At 37.6% G+C, this 26,972-nt stretch overlaps 2 protein-coding genes across 2 annotated transcripts; one reads left to right on the forward strand and one right to left on the reverse strand.

The window, feature by feature from the left end:
• Nucleotides 1–3,158: 3,158 nt before the first annotated feature.
• LOC121727836 lies at nucleotides 3,159–8,634 on the reverse strand. Its single transcript, XM_042115861.1, has 3 exons — nucleotides 8,413–8,634; nucleotides 5,809–5,910; nucleotides 3,159–3,979 (listed from the first exon to the last, which is right to left on the reverse strand). Exons 1-3 carry the CDS (start codon nucleotides 8,551–8,553, stop codon nucleotides 3,587–3,589), a joined length of 636 nt encoding a protein of 211 aa, XP_041971795.1. The 5' UTR covers nucleotides 8,554–8,634; the 3' UTR covers nucleotides 3,159–3,586.
• Nucleotides 8,635–9,161: 527 nt separating this feature from the next.
• On the forward strand, nucleotides 9,162–25,286 carry LOC121728002 (bleomycin hydrolase). The gene is made up of 12 exons (XM_042116092.1): nucleotides 9,162–9,310; nucleotides 9,970–10,127; nucleotides 10,334–10,464; nucleotides 13,313–13,427; nucleotides 13,843–13,980; nucleotides 15,494–15,614; nucleotides 20,741–20,868; nucleotides 21,597–21,724; nucleotides 22,243–22,341; nucleotides 23,070–23,190; nucleotides 23,535–23,645; nucleotides 25,098–25,286. The coding sequence occupies exons 1-12, from the start codon at nucleotides 9,226–9,228 to the stop codon at nucleotides 25,224–25,226; spliced, it is 1,464 nt and encodes a 487-aa protein (XP_041972026.1). The 5' UTR covers nucleotides 9,162–9,225; the 3' UTR covers nucleotides 25,227–25,286.
• Nucleotides 25,287–26,972: the final 1,686 nt, after the last annotated feature.

Below are 26,972 nucleotides of genomic sequence, written 5' to 3' on the forward strand. Positions count from 1 at the left end.
ACCTTTTAATATTGTTTGAAGAACGGTACAATATTCTGAGATTTCTTTTTACATTTTAACAATATTTTTCTATTAAAATAATTTAGCATACTGTAAGCACCAACTTTCACGCATCACAATCCTTTTCCTCCTTTAACTTTTCGAAATGCTGAACTCTTCTAGCTAAAATGTATGACACATATTATATATTATTTTTAATTCATTTTTGCGAATGAAAAACTTCTAGCGTAAACTATTTAGCAGAATATAATAATATTATAATCATTAAGGCTTATTATACGGCTCAATTAAATATCATTTTTAATAATATTATACTAAATTCAGGTTTATAAATATTTTTTATTCTCTTTTAGCACACTGCACACCGTTTTCTTGCAACTTCTTAGCAGATGTTAATATTAGTGATAATACTTTAGGGTGTATAAACTGTATTCCTTAAATAGAGTTCACTGTAACAGTCATTGGTACTAGTAGTGCCAGCATTGAAAGATCTACAACACGGTCACCTTAACTTGACGCATCGCTGGAATGCAATAACATGCCCGCTCCATAATGACGTCATCAAACCGTGCGTCTTGTTAAGAGGAAACACCAAGGGCGAGAGAAATTGAAAGTAGGTATTCGGAAATGTATTACTGTCTCACTAATCTCAAGTCTCCCACCGACGAGCGCGATAGAGACAACACGACAAAAGTTAACGACTAATAAAAGAACAGAAAATATTCGATTCGTTGTCTCCAAAACTTAACCGATATAAGTACTTTTTCCATTTAGAATTAAAGCAAGGCTTGAGCTGTGACCGTGTTATATCATAATTCATAAAAAGTAACTCTTTCAGTGATTCTATTTTTACAGTAAACTCTAAACAAGGGACAGATTACACACCGTAAAGGAATTATCACTTTGTTTTGTTTACCCTGCATTCCAAAATAAAGCTCGGATATTCATTAATAAAAACAAAATGGTATTTACTCTTTGATACCATTTCCTACTAGCGCCTTATATTATAAAGCAAGGCATTAACATAATATTTTGCTTAATATTTTCTGTAGGCGCAAACTTATGATATTATATTGCTTCGAATTTTGATTTTATGTAAGTATTAATATTATTTTCGTTAAAGATTACATTATTGTTTCATAATATATTTATTAGGCCTTAAACTATGTAGCCTTTTGGTCTAGATGCTATCGCTCCCAAAAATCTGTAGACATTATAAGATTTTCTTCTTTTCATACAATCAGTGACGGATTAACCCTTATTCAAATTAAGCAATCGCCTAGGGCATCACGTCTGAGGGGGCACTGGAAGAGTAAAAGTTCAAAGACCGATTCTAGTTGACATACGGATAGGGGGGCCCACAGGCATGGATTGCTTAGGCCCTAAGCAATCCATGCCTGTGGGCCCCCTATCTAATATCTAATATCTAATATTAAGACTACTTGATGCCCTAAGCCTTAGGACATCAAGTAGTCTTAACCTCACAAGCCCCAAGCGGTCGCATTCGTCACTGCATACAATTTTCGCGCTAAGCTCCGAGACTCCGGGACTCGGGAGTCTACGGTATGTCGCCACTCGCCAGTAAAGCGTAGTTTATCATAAAAACGTTTATTATTTCTGAAGTATACTTAATATTTAAATAATATTCTATTATCATCGAATATTCTGCGAGAAAATTATAGAAAATATCCTTTAAACTTTTACCTATTCGTTGTCTATACTAATATTATAAAGAGTTTTTTTGTTTGTTTAATTGTAATGAATAGGCTCAAAAACTACTGGACCGATTTTAAAAATTCTTTCACTATTCGAAAGCTACATTATTTACGAGTAACATAGGCTACTTTTTATTTTGGAAAATATAGGGTTCCGTAAGATATTTCAGTTTTTCGGAAACAACCAGAAAATTTACTTATTTTGCGTACGCTGCCTAAACTATAAAAGATAGAACCATACAATGTTCTAAATAAATGTAGATCTTATAAATATCTACAAAAATGTCTGCGACACACTATACTTATCTATGTCAAGTGAGGCACAACAACCATTTTTTTATTTAAAAATCTTGATTTTTTGGACTATATTTAAACGCATTTAATTTACTCATGTTAATAATCCTTATCAAAATAAATTATTTCATCTCTAAGTACAGTTTATGTAGACAATATTTGGTCTTTGATTGATTAAAATTGGACGTTTGGTTTAGAAGTTATGGCGAAATTAAAATATTGCGATTTACGCCCGTTTCGAAGTGGGCGCTGCTACCAAGGCGGGGTCGGGGGTGCGCTCGCGGCAGAGGAGTTTAGATCTCTTTAGTTTAGATCAGAGAGCTGACGACCAAATCAGCCATGTAGCTTTAGCTGTGTTAAAACTCCGTTAGCTACTTCCCTGAACAACCCTTTCTGATAATCTGCGTGCTGGCAGGCCGTGGACGGTGGGTGTGGAAGTAGTGGGGTGGGGAAAAAATGGAAAAAAAAAGTAGTTTCAGCGACTTAATAGTGTTTGCGATGGTACCTACATGTTAATTTATAATTTTTTCATTTTTCCCCACCCCACCACTCCCACACCCACTGCCCACGGCCTGCCAGCACGCAGATTATCAGAAAGGGTTGTTCAGGGAAGTAGCTAACGGAGTTTTAACACAGCTGAAGCTACAAGACTGATTTGGTCGTCAGCTCTTAGTCGAGTAGTAGTAGAAGATCTATGAGTAAACAAACAAAGTTTACCTCTTTATAATATTAGTATAGATTAAAAACTACTGAATCGATTTTAATCATTTTTTCAGTAAGTGACATAGGCTATATATTTTTTACCCGTGCGAAGCCGGGGCGGGTCGCTAGTGGGTATATAAAAAGATTACATTTGTGGGTAGTTTCGATTTTTAAACCTTGACACATAATTATACAATAACCCAAAAACAATAAATGGACTGAACAAAAGTACTGTAACTCTAAACTGCAGCTGTAACTGTAAACTGTAAAACTCTGGAACAAACTGTCACCGGCAGTATTTCCGGACCTATACGACTTACAAAGTTGCAAACCTTCAAGAATAGAGCGTATTCCCTCTTAAAGCCTCACCTGCAGCTCTCCTGATGTTGCGAGTGTCCATGGGCGACGGTAGTTGCTTTCCATCAGGCGACCCGTTTGCTCGTTTGCCCCCTTATTTCATTAAAACATTTTAAAAAAGTCTCTCGAAAAACTTAGTTTCTGTTAAACCTAAGCCACTTCGAGATTTTTATGTTTCTTTTTAAAAAACTTTATTAAGCGGCTATTGTCATTTGTCCTTTTCATATTCTTCTAAAGCCATCTAGATACACGTTGGCAAACGCATCTGCAGACGTCTCTTGACGTCAAGTGGGTGAATGGCAGGCACACCTACGGCTACGTGTAGAGGCGCCTATTAAATAGTATTCCCATCCGTGTGCGTTCCACTAAGCGCCCACAACGATAACGCTCATGCTGCGGTTTTTCCAGTTCTAGGTTCCTGTTTCAAGAGTATTTTCAGCATTTTGAGCGCTTAGTTAGACGCACCCCCTCTAGCTTTATCTCTTTCCCTCTTTTATTGTATGGTTCTATCAGCCAAATTATCTTAGAAACGCTCTCATCTGCTTATTCTGGCTCCTCAGCGACGTCTCTGCTCGTTCCGCCTGTATGATCATGTTGTCCAGCTTACTAACTTGCGATGTCAGCTGCCTTTCGTGCTCGTGCTTTTGCACTTTGCCAAAAAGAGAAGTATTCTCTGCCACCTCCATCGCCTTCAAATCTGACAGCGCGGAGTTTATGTCACCGGTATTTTTTTTTACTGTCATCTCGTTGTCGTTCGGCCCGAGTCCCGTGTTCACGGAACCCAAGTCCGTCGGCACGGCGTCCCGGTCGAAATTAGTTTGGCCGATGTAGCTCTGATCGCTGGAATACGATAGGTTGTCCTTCGCGTTGAGTTTTAGCCGAAAGAAGCTCGTAACGCTTCCGCATACACCCTGTAATTTAAAAGAAAACTTTTACGTACAGCTGCAAAAATACCGCTACAAAAAAGATCTACCCGCTACTAATCTAGTGAACTTTACCAAAATCGAAAATTTTAGGTTATTTTTTTAATAATACAGCAAAAAACTTTAAAAAATATAATACTGTGAGGATATGATAATATCCATACTATTGATATTATAAATGCCAAAGTCTGTTACGTCTTCACGCCCAAACCACTGAACCGATTTTGCTGAAATTTGGTATGGAGGTACTTTGAGTCCCCGGAAGAGGACATAGGATACTTTTTATCAGGGTAAAATGTACGGTTCCCACGCGATAAAAGATTTTCGGCGCAACGGAGTTGCGGGCGTCATCTAGCTATGTCATAAGTGGAAGCCACAAAGGGTGATCCTCCGATCGAGCGACGTCGCATGACATGGCGTGACCAGGGCCAGGGGGGTGAGCCAAAATCTTTTCGTTTTCGCTTCGTTATAGAATCGCCGATGAAAATGTATGGAATTGACATAAGCGTTCGTTAATATAACGTTGACGTTCGACTCGTCTTTTGTAAATTCCATACATTTTGATCGGCGATTCTATAACGAAGCGAAAACGAAAAAGTTTCGGCTAAATGGCATATGGTGTGCCGTATGCGCCGTATTACATGCTGGATCAGGCCGAAGCCCACTGTCGCATACCGTACGTCATCATTTCAGACGACCCCGATCTCAAAACTTCGATAGCACGATTCAGAATACGATAGAACGCTGTTTAGCCCGGCCGCACATTGTCCGAAATTTCTGATCAGAAACAGTTGAACGTCCGCGCTGTCTCTTACATTTTGTACTGAGCCGAGTGACCTCGAACTCGCCGGAAGGATATTTCCGACAGTATATATTAAGTCTATGTTTCAGATAGTGTGCGGGGTGGCGATCCGGCGAAATTCAACTCTTTCTGATCAGAATTCGGACAATGTGCGGCCGGGAAAGTCTGATAAACAGGGTCGGACCTATAGCCGGGGCGTATGTCCCGGGCGGCAAAATATTCAGAGGGCGGCCAAATTCACACTAAAGACCAATAGACAACTTTCCATTTACCTCACTTTGCACACGGAATATAAAGAAGTAGAAAATTACATTCTCAAACTACTTACTATAAAAGTTCTTGTTTTCTTTTGTGAAAAAAGGTGATGGATGCATTATTTCCGAAAGGCAGTGACGGATTAACCCTAGGCCTAGCGCATAATGTCTGAGGGGACAATTACAGAAGAAGCACAAAAAACCGTCCGTAGGAAATAGGACATCACGTCTCACCACTCCACTTCTAAAGTATGTTACATCTCATCATCTTATTTAACAAAAAATTAAATTAAATTATAACTAAGTATTAAGTTAACCTATCAATATACAAAAATCAGCTTGTTAGGGTTCCGTTTTAGGGTTCAGTAGTCAACCCAGTTTTGTTGATTACAGATCCTTTTAACGGAACCCTAACAATATAACAGTCCATATTTTAGGACCATCAATTCAAAGTATGAAATCCTTACTATCTCTGTTAGCTACCACTTTCGAGATTTTTCACAAATAAAAATGTTGTTCGTCTTATCAAAATGAAGCTGCTCACAAAAAGGAGCTTGATACTAATAAATAAAAAAAAATTGTTCTAAGTCTCCCTTATTAAAAAGTATAATGGTACTACGGCAATAATATTCATAAAATATTTATGTGGGCAGGGACGGCATTTTTCAGTTTTTGCCCCACCTACAAAAAAATTAAAATCTGGTCCTGCTTTTAATATAAGTAATAGTGATATATTTATTATTTTTAAGATTTTAGTATACCTTTAGTCGATTTAATTTGGTTTGCGTCGATGACAAAATAGAGTTCAACTCTGTGAGACCTCCGCTCAGGTCTTGCAAATCTTCGTTGAGCATTGCTGTGTTCTGGAAAAATAACACAAGTAGGTAAGTAATTAAATAAATAATAGTATTTTAAATAGATAAAACCGATATCAAATTGTACGTAATTAAGAATTAAAATTCCCTATCTCAAAAACTACTGAACCGATTTTGATGAAACTTGCAGTGTTCCCTAAGTTGAACAATACCTGGTACAATAAAAACCGGTCAAGTGCGAGTTGGACTCGCCCATGAAGGGTTCCTCAGCAGCAATAAGGTTTGTTTTTATGAAATTAAGAGGTTTTTGATTTATTTTCATATTTCAGTTGATTTAATGAAAGTTAAATTAAGGTTTACCATTTATGACGTATAAAAAAAAAGGTACTGGCTAGATCTCGTTTGAACCAATTTTCGTTAGTAGTTTTTGTAGTAATATACATCATATATTTTTTAGACTTATCATGCCCCTACTTTAGAAGTTAGAGGGGGGAGGGGGGCACACATTTTACCACTTTGGAAGAGTGTCTCTCGGAAACTATTCAGATTAAAAAAAAATATTTTAGAAACCTCAATATGATTTTTGAAGACCTATCCATACCCTACGCGCCTAGGTTAGATGAAAAAAATGTTTTTCTATTTCAGTTGTATCTACTTATAGGGACCCCTAATTTTTTTTATAATTTTTCCATTTTTGTATCAAAATCTTAAAGCGGTTCACAAACTACATCTACTTATCAAGTTTCAATAGTATAGCTCTTATAGTTTCGGAGAAAAGTGGCTGTGACATACGGACTGACAGACAGACAGACAGACAAGACAAACGAAACGAAGGGTTCCGGTTTTTGCTATTTGGCTACGGAACCCTAAAAACTGGACAGTTCTGGAAATATTACATACATATTACGCGTCGAACTGAAAACCTCATTTTTTCAAGTCGGTTATAAAAAATTACTAGCAACTTTGGAATTTCGGCGTGTGCCCCCGCCAAGATGAGCCAATCGAAGCGCGCTAGGGCACTACCTACCTTTTCTCGAAACGTTTCGTCGTATTTTTGAACCCTCGTAACTTTGGTTTGAATAATGCCAGATAGTTGAATTTTTTTTAAATATAATGACATGGGTATAGTTATTAAATGCGCAAATTTTGAATATCGTAGCTATTATACTTTAGATTTTATAGGTGTCCAAAAATCCACAATTTGGTCACTGACTCACCGATCGTCAAAACTGTTAGGGTACTTCCTGAAGCTTAGAAAGCTGAAATTTGGTATGTAACATAATATTAGTACTGAAACAACATAAAAATTATCAAACCCAACTTAACCTATATCCGTACCATTATAGAGCAAAATTATTAAATATTAAAGTAGACATATAACTAAGGACTTTGAGAAAAAATCAAGTACCTACCTGTTGCCATTATTTATATAGAGCAAAAAAGGCCAAAAAAAATCACGTTTGTTGTATGGGCCCCTTAAATATAAATTTCATTTTGTTTTTAGTATTTGTTGTTACAGCGCCAACAGATATACATAATCTGTGAAAATTTCAACTCTCTAGCTATTACCGTTCTTAAGTTACAGCCTGGAGACAGACAGACGGACAGACATCGAAGTCTCAGTAATAGGGTCCCGTTTCTACCCTATGGGTACGGAACCCTAAAAAATGAACCAAAAGAAAAAACAACGTAAACCAGCTTACAAAAAGAAATTAAATCCCACCAAAAACATTTTCATGTAAAAATGTTGCCAAGATGAGAACATAATATTATAGTTCGTCGTGTCAAAAAGTAGTGAGATCTCATGTAGAGCCAAGTTTCTAACCTTACATACTCAACCCTAAATCTAAAAACCTTAATTTTACCCTAAAGCACGGCAAAATATTTGATAATAATATTATAATGTGTCAGCCGCACGAGAAGAATCTAAAAACTCTACACATTAGTCAAAATCGGTGGCTTGGCCATTTTGTTATTCGCCAGGGCTTTGAACTTAATACTATACTAAACTAAACTAAAATACACAGTAATGATAAATGGCAGGCCACCGATTTTGACTAATGTGTAGAGTTTATAGATTCTCCTTGTGCGGCTGACACATTAGATTATTATTATCAAATATTTTGCCATGCTTTAGGGTAAAAATAAGGTTTTTAGATTTAGGGTTGAGTATGTAAGGTTAGAAACTTGGCTCTACATGAGATCTCACTACTTTTTGACACGACGAACTATAATATTATGTTCCCATCTTGGCAACATTTTTACATGAAAATGTTTTTGGTGGGATCTAATTTACTCTATTATTATTCCCAAGTACCGTCTTCCAAACTTTTGCTTAGTCAATTAAAATGAATAATTTAGTAAGTTAATGACTCGTAAGAGTTAATGAGTTAATGACTCGTGAGCTCAGCAGCAGAGCACAGAATATAATATTATAATAGTACTGTATAACTTACTAAATTCAATCTCAAAATAACTCTTAATTCCTAAAAAGAATTATTTTCTACGCAAAATTACTCTGTGTTTACGTTTATAATGCAAAAATAATACCTCTGCCATTTTTATGTCGATTTCTTCGAATTCATTCACATCTAGATGTTTGTGCTTTTCCAAAAACTCCTCTTTATTAGGTTTAGGTTGACCGAATAGCTCAGCCCTATCACAGGCTTCTTGGTATGCTTTTAGAGACATTATTTTCCCTATTTATTTTCTTCACACATTGCTTAAGTTCTAAATAGTTATCACGCAGTTACGGACTAAAAACAAAGCCTAATTCGCAGTGCCGTGCAGTGCCGTAGTGTTACCCAGTCGTCCCAAATAAGTATTGATCTTTGTATTATTTCAAATCTCGCGCTGAATATTGGGAATGAGTGCCAAATTACTATAAAACATTATCGATACGATATTATAATGAACCCAGCAATATAATGGTGCTTTTAATTATTTTTATGTTTTAATCGTTTATCAAGGAGAAACTGCGAAATGGTAAGGAGCTGATATCTATGAGATAAAAAACAAAGAATATTTTAACCGAGATATTATGAGGCCTATTTTTTGTTGCTTTTTAATGGTTAGCGGCACCTTATCGAAGAGCGTTCCACTACACGGTCGGTTACGACTTGTAAGTTGTAACGTACTTGTAGGCAGGAACGGACGTATATTTATTGCCTCTGATTTAGGGCCGTGTATAGACCACTTTAAAGCAGAACATTCTTTAAATTTATGATTGGCAACATCGATCTGCCCTGCTGTCACTTTGACGTTTGACAGCAGAGCGCTGACAAGTGACATTTGCAAATGCCTTGTAATCGTGTAAACTGTACAATAGTAGAGAAATTCGTTTAGTTTTCTTTAATTTATTAAATGCTAAAATATAATTTATTATTTACTGTTACGCTTAAGAATCGATCGTTTTCTACGTTAAGAAAATTATCAACAATGGTTTCCAGTAAGTTATAACAACAAAATTGTTTCTTATATTTTCTGTTCACAATTTTCCTGAATAGAACACTATTAAAATAATAACATGAAATTGTGATGACAAATCAAAACGACTTGTTTGTTAGTTACAAGCAAGTTTGTATAAAAAGCAGTTACCCTCCAAAAGTGGATGAAAGAGTTATGTAGGACATCAAACAGGTTTTTCATGAATGTTTAAAGCATTTAAAGGATTATCTACTACATACTATGGAGGTAACTGCACATCCTTTAAATTTAATCGGTCTCCAGCTTAAAGTTTACAAAGACAATGTTAAAAAGATTTTTCCTTAAACATTTTATACCAAAATTTTTTCTTAAAAATATGAGTTAGTACATTTAATTATTTAATCTACCTTCTTTTTATTTTAAAAAATATTAACCTATAAATCCCCAAGCGGCACCCGGTTGCCGCATAACAATTGAAAATCTATAATGTCTTTGATTACCATGATCGAGGTATTACACATCTCATGTGCCTTAATTTATAATTTGTCAGAATTTTATCATTGTGGGATATGCGTGGCCGCCACAAAGGAAGATCCTATAAATATAAATATATATTAGGAGGATCCCTACAATCATCAAGTTTAATTTTTTTTTATATATTTTAATATATTTCTTTTTCAGAACCACTGAGTATTGAAACTTTAAATAAGTTGAAAAATGATTTTTACGCTAACCCAAAGAATGAACTTGCCCAAAATGTCTGTACAAGGTTTGACCCATTTGAAGTCGCCATCAGCAAGCACAAGAATGATAAAATGCTACATGTTTACAATATAAAGGTAATCTAAAAGTAAAGTAATAAAAAAATTAATTTAAGTATTTTATTTTTGCCTTAAAATTTAAATTCCTTTTCAGTTAAATTTTTAAGAATTTTTCGGCATTTGCAGTTATGAATTTTTTTACTATTATACATTTTAATTGTATATATAGTACAAATTCACACTTAATTAAAGCCTGCTAAAAAATTCATGACATTTTTTTCAAGGTTGAATCTGAAGGGAAACCAGTAACAAACCAAGAAAACTCTGGAAGATGTTGGCTCTTTGCAGCCCTGAATGTCATGAGGCTACCTTTCATGAAGAAGTATGCCATTGAGGAGTTTGAATTCTCACAAACGTAAGTCCATCCCGCCTAAACTAATATTATGATGATTAAAATATAAGTACTAATGTCATAAATGGGAAAGTGTTTCCGTCTGTCTGTGTGTCTGTTACATCTTCACACCCAAACCACTAAAACCATTTTTATTAGGTATCCTTTAAATCCTGCAAAAGGAGTAAAGATACTTCTCATCCTAGATAAATGTATGATTCCAAATAAAATATTTTATAATTAATATACAAATTTTGATGATTGGATAAAATTGTAGCAACAGAGTTGAGTTGCGCCTACTACAAAATAAATATCATGTAATCTATCTTACCCTTATAACATTTTGTTATATAAAATCAGATTCTTTTTTTAATCACTTGTAAAAAGTTTTTAGGAAAGTACCTAAAAATGTCATAATGTCATCAACAAGTTTATTGCCCCTTATTGTATAATATAGTTATCGTATTATAAAGTGATAGTGTAAATAACAAACAAACATCATTGTACATGAATATTTAGATAACATTTGCATTTGAACCACATGTTCATGATAATTGATAAGATTTCTGCGGTCTCTGTGGTACTTTGTTATCAACAGCATACTATTTCTATGAATTTGTTACTGTTTATTATTGACACGTTATACAATGTTATACTGTTTCTTATCATGCCACTTGAAACGGAAAAGGTGCCGCAAAAGTTTATGGAAAATCTAGAACTTTCTGTTCAATGTTTTGCTAAGGATCAAACTAGCACTGCTAGCAGCATCGTTTTCCTGGTGTGTTTATTATCCGAATACCCGGCTATACTGTCCGGTTTCTCTGTCTGCTATGCTGTCTGGTTTGTCTGGCTATTCTGTCCAGTTTTTCCGCCTATGCTGTCTGATTTGTCCGACTATGCTGGCTGGTTTGTCCGACTATGCTGTCCGATTTGTCCGACTATGCTGTCTATTTTGTCCGGTTCGTCCCGCTGTTAGTTTTGGCGATCTGGCAACCCAACACACACACGCAGAAACTATACAGGAACTATACTTCCTCTATTGCGCAATCTTTTCCTCGTCCTTATAATGTCCCTTTAGACCTTCAGGCCCACAATATATAGGTTATAAACTTATAACACAGCGCGTGTTATTACGCCGGATTTTCGCGAGTCCGTGGTACTATAAGGTCGAGCCGGAAGAAGTGCTATTGTTCAGTAGAGACTAATCAGTAATCTGCAGCTTCCTTTATTATTATTAACGGCCGTTAGTGCCCCACTGCTGGGCAAAGGCCTCCCCTCTTTCCTCCCACACGTCTCTATTATTTGATGTATTTGGCCACTTTTTATCTGCAGCGTCGGGTTCCCACACAAAACTACATTCGCATCGCGTCGCATCGTAATGTCATTTTTATTATGAATTTGTCGCAGATATTTGCGATGCGATGCGAATTCGCGGTTTTATGTGTGAGCCCTGTAAGCTAGGTGTTCCACAAGGATCTATTTTAGGTCCCTTTCTTTTTCTCATTTACATAAATGACCTACCTTATCTAGTTAAAGATAAGCATGAGATAGTACTTTTTGCTGATGACATTTCACTAATTTTTAATGTGAAGCGACAACAATATAATTACGACGAGGTAAATAGTGCTCTCTCAAAAATAGTACAATGGTTTAATGCTAATAATTTACTACTAAATTCTAACAAAACGAAATGTTTAAAGTTCAGTTTGCCAAATGTTAGACAAGTACAAACCAATGTACTATTAAATGATGAGAAAATGAAATGAGTGGACACCACTGTTTTCCTAGGTATAACTTTAGACAGTAAATTACAGTGGGGTTCGCATATTGCAAATCTGGCGGATAGGCTCAGTTCTGCAGCATATGCTATTAAAAAAACCAGTGAAATAACTGATGTAGAAACAGCGCGACTTGTTTACTTTAGTTACTTCCACAGCATTATGTCCTATGGAATCCTTCTATGGGGAAATGCAGCGGACATTAATTCAATATTCGTGCTGCAGAAGCGAGTCATACGTTCTATTTATAAGATGTCATCGTGTGAATCCTTAAGAGAAAAGTTTAAGGAAATAAATATTCTGACCGTCGCATCTCAATATGTTTTGGATAACGTACTGTATGTAAGAAAGAACTTAAATAGTTTCAAAACGAAAATCGACAATCATTGTTTTAACACTAGGAATATGAACAAATTAGAAATACAAGTGATCAGACTTAGCAAGGTCAGCAAATCTTTTAAAGGCCAGTGTATACGCCCGTACAATAGAATCCCAGAAAACGTTCAAAATCTCTCTATCAATAAATTTAAAAATGTAGTAAAAGAACGTTTTGTACTAAAGCTTATTATAAAATCAATGATTTCATCGACAACACACCTTGGGAATAGGGTGATTCTTACAGGCTACTAGTATATTTTTTATAAGTAATTCCTATTGTAAATAGCTCTAAGTCATAATATTGTTATATAACACAGTCAAATTAACTAGACGCATGGTGATGACGTCATTACGATGCTTGCATGTACATTCCAGTGGTGCGTCAGGTTAATATAATGTAAAGATATACATCCCGGGATGTAATGTACATGAATGTGACCGTGTTGTACTGTTATATGTTTTAAATTGTAATTTTCCATCTTTTTAGTAAAAGATGGCCCCGTGCGAGTTTCTTACGCCGGTTCTTCTCGCCGGGCTAATTCCCGAACCGGTGGTAGGCACCATAGTATCGACGTTCGGTAAAGTTTTTGTAAAAAAATTACTCCGAATAAAAATATTTTTTATTTTGATTTTTTGATGTATCGTCGCGCCACCTTCTCAACTTCCCTTATTTGCACTAAAACTTGTTCTGAGTCTGACAAACTTATCCTTTTCAGGTACCTGTTCTTCTGGGACAAAATCGAGAGGTCCCATTTCTGGCTGAACAACATCGTGGCGACCGCCAAACAGGGGGAGAGTCTAGATGGACGATTGGTCAACTTTCTGCTGAAGGTACGTCCGCAATAAGTGGGTCCACGAAATTGCAGGCGGAAGTAGGCTCATGTGGACAATATCTACCACAATAACTGCTAATAACCATGTAATCGTGACATACCAATAAGAACATGTCTGAGGAGTAATGAAATGGCCTAAAAGAGGAATGAAAAAGGAGCTATGAGTTCCCATTACTTTTTTTCCATGTTATAATAATATTTCATTGATAATAATATTATCATAACACTCTGTTTTGTTTCAAGGAATACACCAAATCTATTGCTCATACCTATTATTTATCTAGTATTAACACAGTAGATAAACTGTACAAGGTGCTTTGTGTGCAAATGACTTTGTAACATGACAGCAAGATTTTATAATCGTTTTGTAAATATTTTAATTAGGTAGTAAATAAGATATATCATTATTTCAGGACCCCATCAACGACGGTGGACAATGGGACATGATAGTGAATCTAGTCAACAAGTACGGGCTCATGCCCAAAAAGTGCTTCCCCGAGACCTACAGCTCGCGCAGAAGTCTGCACATGAATGCTCTTATCAAGACCAAGGTATTATAAAACTTTGAGTAACTAATTATACAACTAGATGAGCATTCCGCAACTCCGTAGCGCCAAAATTGGATTATCTTGCTGGAACTGTACAGTTTTCCGGGATAAATAGTACAATAATGTCTATGGACGCTACACACCACGTCCGCCCCGTGGTAATTACCTGAAAGACTTGTATTACGGGTACCACACAACGGAAATATATTTAATTCTTTTATACTATACATATATTTAAAATTTTTATTATAATATACACATCCAAGACCCAGGAACATTGGAAACTTTTTGTTCCGTAGGCGGCATTCGAACCCGCGACCCCCGGCTTGAGCTACCAACTCGCCCACCAACTGAGCCACAGAGGTCGTCAAAAAGTATCATATTTTTCGGGACTTAAAGTATCCGGGACTTAAAGTAAAAGACTTATATAGTATAAATATATATTCCAAATTTCAGCACAATCGGTTCAGTGGTTGGGGCGTGAAGAGGTTACAGACAGACAGACACAATTTCACATATTTTATAATATTATTAGTATGGATATATGAGTAGAAAGCACCAAAAATCTGTTCTGTCTATAACATGTAGGACTTGGAGTCCAAGTTGACGGATGTCGGAATTGTAACTTTATTGCATCATACATAAGATACATTTCAAATTAGTAGTAATAGTATTTTGACCTCCAAAACTACCGCTAAGTAAGCACTAATTCTTACTTATAAATTAAGTAAGAAGTGCAGGCTGCAGAGGCAAAGATGTAGCTTTCTCATTCACCCATAATAATATGGGTGAATGTTTAGAAAAGTTTTTAATTTTATACGTCTTCCGGGGTTTAAATCTATAGTTGGGGAGGGGAAGAGGGGATTTCGGGATAAGCTGGAGCGTGTCAGATTAAGCTTGTATAGGCTTCCGACATGTGTCTAGACTCTAGTTATCATCAGATTCATATATCACTAGAAATCAGATTTCTCACGCGGTGGGTTATTATTATTATTTTTTTTAATATTGAAATATCATCGGATCTGTCAGATTAAGATAGGGGATGTTTGGTATACCCCAAAGAAGCTTCCAAATAAAGCACTGACGATTTAAAAGTTAGGTAAGCCTGTAGGGACATTTTAAAATATAAAAAATAAAGCTTCATATTTTCCTAACTAAGCTTTGCAGATATTTTATTTTGCACTAAACTAAATTATTCAGTCCTTGTTGTCTAAAATATATTTATAATTAACCTAAATAAGCAATTTTCTGGATATATTTTCTTTTTCAAAACTTTAAAATGACTGCAGTTTCTGAACCCACCACTAAAATAAAAAACGCTCTTATTATTTTTTTATCAGTTTTACCTAATGTAAAAAACCTACTCCATGACGCTCGAGTGACTACAAAATTAGCACCTTCCCCTCCCCTACTACTACAATAACTTACGAAAATAATATAATATTATCATTTGTGGCCCAACATTTGCTAAATAGGAAAATAGATTTGTACTTATTCGGTTTAATATTTTTTTCAGTTGCGCGAATATGCCAAGGAGCTCAGAGATTTAGTGGACAAGAAGGCTTCAGATGAGGACATAGAGAAAGCAATCAGCGCACAGATGGCCGTTATTTATAATATTGTTGCTACTTGTCTAGGTAAGCAATTATAAAATCCTTAACGACAATAACGATATATCTAAAATCTATATTATTCACAACACATGTTGCCACAGTTAATGCAGTGAGACCACTCATAAATTTTTGCCGTTTTACGAATATGATAATGTTGTGGTTTGGGATGGAAATCTTTAATCCCATCAAAAACATCCTGTAAAAAAACCAAGTCTCGCAACTCAGTTTTTATACCGTAAAAATTTATGAGATCCATGCAATACCAAGTCGGTTAATTTATTCAGTCCCTACCTAGGGCACCTTATGTCTCAAGTTAGTACGTAAGTTATTATCATATCAATATTAAAAATATTTTACGTTTTAAATAAATAGATCGACTTGGACATCGCATGATTAGATTGTTTAGTATAACACTATACAGTATCACACAGCACTACAGGCCTGCATCAATCGCATGGAGCGCAATAAACTAAACAATCTAATAATATAATAATTATGTATAAATTGTAATATACATTGTGTTTTCATGCGATGTCCAAGTCGATCTATTTATTTAAAACGTAAAATATTTTTAATATTGATATGATAATAACTTACGTACTAACTTGAGAGAGAAGGTCCCCTAGGTAGGGACTGAATAAATTAACCGACTTGGTATTGCATAAATCTCATACATTTTTACGGTATAAAAACTGAGTTGCGAGACTTGGTTTTTTTACAGGATGTTTTTGATTGGATCTCACTTTTTTTTGTAGAGTCCTACTTTTCTCCATTTCGGTACCTTTTACTACTATAAATATCAATAACGATTTTTATAAGAAACAAATAAAACTTACAATTATTAATAATAATATAATCATTATGTATACAGTATTACTATACTACTTGCCTTTCATGACTATCCAATATCCATACTAATATTATTATAAATGCGAAAGTGTGTTTGTTTGTTTGATTGTCTTTCTTTCACGGCCTAGCGAAGCAACCAATCGACTTGATTTTTGACTAGACTTAGTTGAAAGGATGAAGAGTAACATAGGCTACTTTTGATCTTGGAAAAACGTCAGGTTTCCAAAGGAGGTTTGCAAGAATATTCGTATTTTACGCGATTTTTGAATTCCACGCGAGCGAAGCCGCGGGCAAAAGCTAGTGCTATATATATAGATACCTATCTAAAACTATTACTCCTTCGAATATAAGTACGGAAATATCGGTGGTACCGGTACAATGATTCATAAATTGCAAATAACTTTGTAATCTTATAAGTACATGTATATGGAATTACAAAGTTATTCACGAAGTTAGAGAAAGAATAAAAAAATGGACAGTAATTATGAAATGTTTATTAGGTTTATTAGGAGCGTTCGCTGCCTAAAGGCCGCTCTACACGTTGTGTTTGCCGAACAGAAGGGGACGGCGCTATACCAGAAAGAAAGACGCAAATAATTCAATCTCTTTTTTTAGTATAGCGCCGTCCTCTTCTGTTCGGCAAACACGGCCAACGTGTAGAGGCTGCTTAATGGGGTAGACCTTTGGTTCGCACTCTTAGAGGGTGCAGGTTCGAAACCGGGTGGAGGCATTTTCTGATCTCAAGTACATAACACGGACGCTCGTACGGTGAAGGAAAACATCATTAGGAAACCCGCACATAGTTGGTCCCAGACGTATTGACTAGTTCTTTCCTCTGGACTAGGCCGACTATGATGCGAGAATGCCGTATGCGCTTGGGCAACCATACGGACATTTAAAAATCTTGTCCCAGACACTACAGTATTTGGGGAGTGGTTATTTCGCTCTGAAAAATACTATACAAATCATCCATAACGGATGTAAAGGCCTAGTTTTTTATTAGGTTTTCCCTTAATTAAGACACTAAACACTAGCTAGATATCTCTCTACTGACGATATACCGGAGATATTGATGGTACGGGCACAATGATACATAAACCGCAAATGTAACTTTGTAATCCTTTACATTTATATGGGATTACAAAGTTATTTACGAAGTTAGTGTATCTAGAAAACTGGACAGAAATGTTGAAATATTTGATTTTTTCCTTGATTTAGACACTAAACACTAATTATATTCTATAGTTTGTGCGTTCTAAGATGATATGGGTGACAGTTTTCATGTTCCTTGGTACGGGTTTTTTTTACAAGAAAAAAAAAATCAAAATGTAATAAATTATATTCCATCTACAAAAACAAATGTTTCCTATAATTGTAAATGAATAAAAATGAAAAGATGATAAATGCTAACTTATTAATAAAAAATATAAATATTAACTGTGAAATAGGAGTATAAAATTATTGTTACCATAAACTTATAATATACTGTCGTATAGACCACCTGACAACCCGAAAATGCGTGACCATTTTTGATCTGTCAATGTGTGTGTGTGCTAGTGATGTATATTTTACTATCGATAGTATAGTATTTTGCTATCGATAGTTTAGTCCGTTCGAGTTATTTTACCTGAGTTAGCAATTAGGACATGAAGATTAATTACGTGTGAAATGTATATTTTTCAGGATTATTCCTATGATTTACACTGCAATCACTCACAGCACAAGTTATTATTGTTATATTTGTTGAAAATAACATACGATTTAAATAATAAATTGCAAATACCGAAAGGGCATAAAAACGATTGACGACTTTTGACGACCTGTCAAATAAAAGTTGTTACAATTTTCATTAGACTGCCTCTCTCTTTTCATCTTGTTATAATTCCATAAAGGATTTTCTTCTCTCTCGCACTCTTTGTTGGTCTATGCATTATAAGTTTATGATTGTTACGAAAACATTTTAAAAATGTCATATGCATGAAACGGAACTTATGTCAATAGAGATTGACTCTGTTGAATCGAAATCAAATCGATAAAAAGGGCGGCCATCTTAAATCGCCGGCACCACTGAAATGTCAGTACGAAATCGATAATTTCGATTGCAATTCATTTACGAAGTGATTCGATATTTTTAAATTATCGATTAATTTTTGTTTGGTAACTTCCCTACTATTGTCAATTATAATGTGTCACGCATATAATCATAAAACGCACAAACTATAAGTTTGAAGGTTCTATGTCTGCTAGAAGTGCCTTAGACTTTTGGTGATCGGTCAGTCAGTCAGTCAGTGACAAAATTAAGAAACTTTAACAAGTTACAGCTCTTAAACTACTCGTTCAAATTGAATCAAATTTTAAATATACCGTGTTTATACAATGCTTGCTTAACAACTGAAAATTCAGCCTTGTTGGTTTATCCACAATGAAGTTATAGGGGGTCAAAAAGAGCCGGAATTGGTTCGAGAAAAGGATGGTACGGCCGTGCCGCTTTTTTGCTCGACTTGGCGGGGGGGCACTGCCGTGCCCCCAGATCTTATCTATGGCCAGTAATAAAAATAACCACCACTTCCAAAAATGTATAGCTGTACAAAAATTTCACCACTAGTGCCGGAAAGAAAGAAAGAAATGTTTACTTGTTTCATTTAACTATTTACATTACTGGATTACATACTTACTCGAATTTCAAAGTCTCATCTACTAAAAAAATACTTGTGGCACTCGGGGACTGTCGCAGCAAAGCTTCGCATACGTCTAGTCGCGGCTCGCGCGCACACAAACACCGCGCCGAAGTCTGCCTAACTGAAACGGCGTTAGGCGATGCACAGCAACGCCGCACTTCTGTGCCGTTCGAAGTGTGGGGTTGTTAGTTTTTTTAGTTACGGAATTTCTTGATTTTGTCCCCCTTAAATCCCCGGATAAAATCTAAAAATAAGCTTAAAGTTTTTTTTTATGAAATAAGGGGGCAAACGAGCAAACGGGTCGCCTGATGGGAAGCAACTAACGTCGCCCATGGACCCTCGCAACATTAAAAGAGCTGCCTTTTAAGAGAGAATATGCTCTTTTCTTGAAGGTTTGCAGGTCGTATAGGTCCGGAAATACTGCCGGTGACAGTTTGTTCCAGAGTTTTACAGTGCGTGGCAGAAAGTTACGCAAGAAACGCACGGTGGAAGACTGCCACTCATCAAGGTGATGAGGTTGGTATATTTTTCGCATGGGACGATGGCGAAAAGTAACAGGTGGTATGATACCGAACAATTCCTCAGAGCACTCCCCGTGATACAACCGATAGAGGATGCAGAGTGAAGCTACATCTCGGCGTAATTCCAAGGGGTCTAAGCTGTTTAGAACACTATGGCAGTCAACAATTCGAGCGGCCTTTCGTTGGATACGATCCAAAGGGAGCAGTTGGTATTTTGGCGCCCCTGCCCAGAGATGAGAACAATATTCCATATGTGGCCGAACCTTCGCCTTGTAGAGTTGTAGGCGCTGGTACGGACTGAATTATTGTCTCGCCCTGTTCAGAACACTAAGCTTCTTCGAGGCTAACTTGGCCTTACCCTCTAGATGGTATCGAAACTGGACTTTGCTTGATATGTTAACGCCAAGTATTTCAAATTTCAATGCTAGGGGAGATGGTTAAAGATGTGCCCTCAAAACGAGGATATATGACCATTGGTGATTTTTTTGTGGCGAACGCGCAGACTTGTGTCTTGGCGGGGTTGAATTGGACCAAGTTACGTCTACCCCATTCAGAGATCTTCTCCAATGAATTCTCCACCTTGGACACAAGTTTGTTTCGACTCTCAATGACATTTAGCCGAGAAATATTGGGGGAGCCGGTATATACAGCATCACCTGTACTATCATCCGCATAGCAATGAACGCCGTTGGTCTGTAACATGTCATTGATATGCAGTATGAATAGGGTAGGCGATGAGCACACACACACACACACAGCCCTGAGGGACACCAGCATCAACAGCCTAAGTAACCGAGCATTCGCCGTCAACTACGACCTTTATGCTTCTGTGACCCACTTGCATAATTTCTCGGGCAGCCCGTATGATGGTAGCTTTAATAGAAGCGCTTTATGCCAAACGCGATCAATGACCTTCGCAATGTCCAAACTAACAGCCAATGCCTCTCCCTTCGACTCAATTGCCTGAGCCCAACGATGAGTTAGGTACGCCAAGAGATCACCAGCCGAGTGACCCTTACGGAACCCGTACTGTTTGTCGCTTAGTTTCTCGCAGGCGAAGTCAAAAAACCAGTTAATACATGAAATAACATGATAATTTTAGGTATTCCCCCCGAGAAGTTCACGTTCGAGTACTACAACAAGGACAAGGCGTACAACAGCTTCGGGCCACTTACGCCGCAGCAGTTCTACAACAACCTCGTGCGCCCGCTCTTCGACGTGAATGACAAGGTATGACAGTGAGTCATCAGCAGCTAATGTCAACAGGGTATTCCCCCGAGAAGTTCACGTTCAAGTACTACAACAAGGACAAGGCGTACAACAGCTTCGGGCCGCTCACGCCGCAGCAGTTCTACAATAACCTCATACGGCCGCTCTCCGACGTGGATGACAAGGTATGACAGTGAGTCATCAGCAGCTAATGTCAACAGGGTATCCCCCCGAGAAGTTCACGTTCGAGTACTACAATAAAGACAAGGCGTACAACAGCTTCGGGCCGCTTACGCCGCAGCAGTTCTACAACAACCTTGTGCGCCCGCTCTTCGACGTGGATGACAAGGTACGACAGTGAGTCGTCAGCAGCTAATGTCAACAGGGTATTCCCCCGAGAAGTTCACGTTCGAGTACTACAACAAGGACAAGGCGTACAACAGCTTCGGGCCGCTGACGCCGCAGCAGTTCTACAACAACCTCGTGCGCCCGCTCTTCGACGTCGATGACAGGGTACGCCAGTGAGTCGACAGCAGCTGATGTCAACAGGGTATTCACCCGAGAAGTTCACGTTCGAGTACTTGTCCTTGTAGGACAAGTATAATATTATTATAGTACTTTTCTATAAGTATGTATACTTATTTAGAAGGGACTTGTGGACGGGCAGTGACAGAAAGGACAGTATGTAATGTGAATAATTGTGTCTCGACACTCGTCTCACGTCTCTGACTGTAGCATTGTATTTCCAGGTGTGCCTCGTCAACGACCCCCGCAGCAGCAGCCCGTACGGCCGCCTGTACACGCTGCAGTGTCTCGGCAACGTGGTCGGCGGCCGACCCACCGCGTACAACAACCAGCCTGTTGATACGCTTATCAAGTGAGAGCACCAATAGCTACCTAGTATCTACTACACCTTTTTGTTGGAACGAAGTTCCTTATCGCGCGTTGCGAAAGAGGGCTAGACGGAAAAAAATTACGACCAAAAGTTGTAACGACACTTTTTGCTATAGTTGGCGTGCGCATGTTTCTCTGTATCTCTCTCTCTCTCTCATAGAAAGCAACTTCGTTCCATCCGGGTGTCCTTTAACACCTCTCAAGATTATTTTTTTTACATGGGGAAATTGGTGCATCCCTCGCAAATTCTAGTTATCACCCGGGGTATATGGGACTGCCAGATAATGTTCCATAAGGAATGATTAAAACAGTTAGTAGATATTGGATTTATGCTAAACACCCCGCTACATTCGCCCGCGAGTCCCCTAAATCCTAATACTTTGAATAACTGTAAAGTGAAAAAAATCTAACAATAAAACAACATGAATGCTGTATGTAGAACTGAGTAAATACTAAAATTTAAAAAATAAAAGTAATAGTTATGTATAATGTTGTTTCCAGGGCGGTGAAGGACAGCATATCCGGCGGCGAGGCGGTGTGGTTCGGCTGCGAGGTGTCCAAGCGCTTCGAGCGGAAATACGGCCTGGAGGATCTAGACGCGTGAGTGTTGTCTATGGAATTTTTAGTATCAGAGGCCCGATTGTCAAGCTTTAAATATCGTTTCGATTGCAGTCTATCTCACTTGCGCACATGCGGTCCCATACGCGAGTGATACAATGCGACTAACACCACACCCAAGGCTTGAGAATCTAAGCTAGTCCTTGTGTATAGAAGTACTTTTTTATCTCTGCTAAATAAATTCAGCTCCGACTCAGTCTGAATAGTATTAAACATACTGACCTCCATTATACAAGTACGCTGGACTTATGATACCCTTTGAAATGACTGCTAGTTTTTGTGCCTATTTGAAGCGGAATCAGCGCCCCCTATGCCGAGGAAGAGAACTAAATCTAACGTAACCACAACCAATAACAACAGTTGTCATCACTAGTGTTAGTTCCAAGTACTCTCACTACTGCTATCATCGCCAATATGGCGACTTTCAAATGTCATTTTTACGTCAGATTTAGTTCTCTTCCCCCGCATTGGGGGCGCTGATTCCGCTTCAAATAGGCACAAAAAACAGGTGGGTTACATCATAAGTCCAGCGTACTTGTATAATGGAGGTCAGTGATTAAACAGGAATGATAATAAAATATGTTTAGCAGTTTTATTACACTTTCCTCCCTTGCGCATACGGTTGCGTTTGGCAAGTTTTTCGATACAATTATCACTTCTTTCGGAGGTCCCATCTTGGGACTATTTTAAATTTTTCTGTTTTTTCGCAGTCACGACTACCGGCTGGTGTTCAACACGGAGATCCAGATCGGCCTGGAGAAGGCGGACCGCATGCTGTACGGGGACTCCTGCATGACACACGCCATGGTCTTCACCGCTGTGGGCACTGATGTGAGTGTCGCTTGCTCATACCTGATTGTAAATAAATGGTAATGTTTTACATAGTGCATGCGCCTAACAACTGGTCTAATTTTAGTCAATTGCCAATAAAACGAAAATTATAGCCCGGCTTTTTGGCCACCAAACTGAGGTAATCCTAAGTGTTGATTCAAATTGATTCAAGATGCAATACATAAATACGAAACCGATAGCGAAATTTCATAAAAAACTTTATAAACGTCGATACAAATGACATGGTTACATAAAAATATGTAGTCAGGTAAAACCATAGACTAAGGAAAATATACGTAAAACCTATAAATAAAAATATTATAACTTTACTTTTCAATTTACAGGAAAATGGCAAGCCCACGAAGTTCAGAGTAGAGAACTCTTACAGTGAAAAGGAACATGAAAAGGGATACCTCCTGCTCACCGAGCCCTGGTTCAGGGAATTCGTGTTTGAGGCAAGTAATATTGATATTTCACGACATTTATCATTATTCCAATCTGGTAATCAAATCTAGCTCTTACTACTGGCATAATGTAAGCCCGCTATCAGACTGACATGCACTAGTCTAAAATGTCATGCTTTCTCTTTCATAAAGGGAACAAATATAATGCCCACCAAAAAATGAACTGATACCCTAAACTTGTTTACCAAAAAAAGATAATTAACACCAAAAAATAAAGTCTAAAATTGCAATACTACCAGCTATTTTAGTCATGACAGCACTTCAAATTGTAATCGAACACCAAATATAGTGAATGATCACCAAGTAAAGTAAATGATCACCAAATATAGTAAATGACTACCAAATATAGTAAATGATCACCACATCCTTGTGAGCAAATCAATCCGATATTTTTGTCCAAATAAATCACTATGATTGACAAAACATGTAAGCATATTATTAACAAAATAGTCGGCCAAGTGTGAGTCGGACATGGAGGGTTCCGTACCGTTATAAAACAAAATTAGACCTAAAATTGTGTTTTTGTATGGGAGTCCCCCTTAAATAATAATTTTATTTTGTTTTAGTACTTGCAACAGATATACTCAATCTGTGAAATTTTTAGAAGTCTAGCTGGAGTGGTTCTTGAGATACAGCCTAGGCCCTAGAGATAGACAGACGGACGGACAAACGGACAGACATAGAAGTCTCAGTAATAGAGTCCCGCTTTTAGGGTTCCGTACCCAAAGGGTACAAACGGGACTCTTTTACTAAGACTTCGATGTCTGTCTGTCCGTGTATATGTCTTCTTCTCTTTACTAGGATATTTGCTAAATAAAAATATATTTGGTTATAATTTTACATTAAAAATACTAACATATAATGTTGGTGATCATTTAATACTTTTGGTTTAAGTAATAATGATTTATTTGGAGTAATTTTGCATAAATAGGATAGCGAGATAATAAATCTTTGGTGATCATTTTACATTAAAATGCTAGTATAATGTTGGTGATCATTTACCAATTTTGGTGATCATTTTACTTTAAAATGCTAGTATAATGTTGGTGATCATTTACTAATTTTGGTGATCATTTACTATTTTTGGTTTTAAGATGTTAAATCTTTAGTTATCATTTTACATTAAAATGGTGGTCTGTATTTTGGTGATCGTTTACTATTTTTGTCTGTGAAATGTTACCATTTCTGGTGATCAGTTAATTATAAGCCTTTCATAAATATTTCAAATGAAAGAAACAACATAATTTTCAATTAGCTCTAGCCCAGGCAGAGTGCAAGTTGGTCTAATTGATGCCACAGAAGTTATGAAGTTATGTGTTGACCACAACTTTACTGTAGAAGAATAATAATATCAAATTAATATACTGAATATTAATTTTTTAATTTAGTATATTATTGTAATTTTGATGTATCAAGATTTAATATCGAACTTTTTCATTACAGATAGTAGTTGATAAGAAGTATGTAGATGAAGAAGTACTGAATGTGTTCAAACAAGAGGCCAAGGTGCTGCCAGCCTGGGATCCCATGGGCACCCTCGCCTGTCCGATGTGCTCCGGGGAAACTTGCTAAGTGCTAACAAAATATGTTATTCTTTTATGTAAACATTGTATAAATAAAATCGTAATCTTGCATACTCATATATTTTATTGGGTCCACCCTTTTTTTATCACCAATTACATTTCAGTATATAGTATTAATCTTTAAGGTTTTCAAAAAAATTAAAAATTAAATTGTGTATTTAACACATCTTCAAATTTTGTGACAATTTGATATCAACCACTTTTATCACTGAACAATTTAAATTGTTCTTAAAAAATCTTTTAATACTTAACAACAAAAACAAACATTTACAAATACAAAATGTATCTCTAAGCAATAGATACAGCCTGAATAGTATAAACAGCATAGCCGTCCTGCTAATTATTGTGTTCAATAATAATAATTGGAGATGCGCCGATCATGACTTTGGCCGACTAGCCGACTATCTGATTAGTCGGCTGCAAAGAAACCGACTAATCGGCCGACTAGTCGGCCAAGCCGGTCATGGTTTCGGAAGTTTCTGTAACACTTTTTTACTGCTGATTCGCGGGTAAACCACACACGCCGCGGTGCGGTGTCGGATCGTGTTATGTTTACTTCAAGGACGTTACTTTTTTATGATACTGTTACGGTACATGGTATACGGACACGTGGTGCGCAAGTACATACTCGAACCTTCTAAAAAGGTCCAATGTTTGTTTACGTGCTTACCCTTTATTTGTTAGCGTATTTGAATTTAGACCTTATGACTGAGTCCATAAGGTCTAAATTAAATTCAACTTACTGCACTTATCGCAAGGACGGCAGTTTTATTGTGGTACATGCCCGAGCTTCCTAGAAATTTCCCACGGTTGTTTACTTGTTTACGTGAATCGGGAAATTTCTGGAATTCGTCTCGCCATATAAAAAGAGCCGCAGGCAGGTCCGGCAAGTCAGTTCAATCTGAGCGATCTTCAAGGCGATTTCGGAGTGATCAATAGTGAGTGAACCAGTGAAACCTGCGACTTGGCTACGACCTAGGTCAGTGATAGTGCTTAGTGATTGGACCTAGTGATTTGTGTTTGGACTTAGTGCTAAGTGTTGTGACCTAGTGTTTAGTGCAGTGTTAATAAAGTCTTCAAGAGAGTCACCAGGTCTTTCTCTCCAAATCCTCGAACCCAAGCACGTAACAACTGGTGTCAGAAGTGCGATTTGGAGATGCCATTGACTCCGAGAGAGGACTTCAAGGGGAGTGTCAGGACAAGGGCGCAGCGAGCTGCTGCCATTGACTCCGAGAGAGGAGTTGCGGAGGCCACACCCACTGGGGACCAAGCTCCGCCCACTGAGGGACAGGCCCCACCCACAGGCCCCGCCCACATGGCTCCGCCCACTGGCCACGCCCACCAGGCTCCGCCCACTTTGGCTGAAGCCACGCCCACTGGCTCCGCCCACCGGGAGACACCCACTGGCCACGCCCCTCAGGCTCCGCCCACTTTCGACATGGCCACGCCCCTCAGGCTCCGCCCACTTTCGACATGGCCACGCCCACTGGCTCCGCCCACCAGGCCACGCCCACTAGCTCCGCCCACCGAGCTCCGTCTGCTCAACCCCTGCCTACTGGCTCCAGCCACCATGCATCGCCCGTAGTTTCTACGGCCCCTCAAATGGCCCTTCAATTGGAAAGCATAATTGAATTAATTCAGGCTTTGCAGGAGTCTCAAAAAGCTGAAAGTCAGGCGTTGAAAGATTCTCAAAGGGCAATGATGGAGGCACAAGACCGCAGGTTCGGCGCTTTAC

Source organism: Aricia agestis, chromosome 6 (genome assembly GCF_905147365.1).
Source record: "Aricia agestis chromosome 6, ilAriAges1.1, whole genome shotgun sequence".
Taxonomy (NCBI): domain Eukaryota; kingdom Metazoa; phylum Arthropoda; class Insecta; order Lepidoptera; family Lycaenidae; genus Aricia; species Aricia agestis.

Excerpts from the sequence above, each read along its gene's own strand:
- LOC121728002 (XM_042116092.1), top strand. The coding sequence starts at position 9,226 with ATGCTAAAATATAATTTATTATTTACTGTTACGCTTAAGAATCGATCG. Across the intron at positions 10,465-13,312 it reads GAGTTTGAATTCTCACAAAC|GTACCTGTTCTTCTGGGACA; the intron begins GTAAGTCCATCC and ends TATCCTTTTCAG. Across the intron at positions 20,869-21,596 it reads TCTTCGACGTGAATGACAAG|GTGTGCCTCGTCAACGACCC; the intron begins GTATGACAGTGA and ends TTGTATTTCCAG.
- LOC121727836 (XM_042115861.1), bottom strand. The coding sequence starts at position 8,553 with ATGTCTCTAAAAGCATACCAAGAAGCCTGTGATAGGGCTGAGCTATTC. Across the intron at positions 5,911-8,412 it reads TCGACATAAAAATGGCAGAG|AACACAGCAATGCTCAACGA; the intron begins GTATTATTTTTG and ends TTATTTTTCCAG. Across the intron at positions 3,980-5,808 it reads CCAAATTAAATCGACTAAAG|GGTGTATGCGGAAGCGTTAC; the intron begins GTATACTAAAAT and ends TTTAAATTACAG.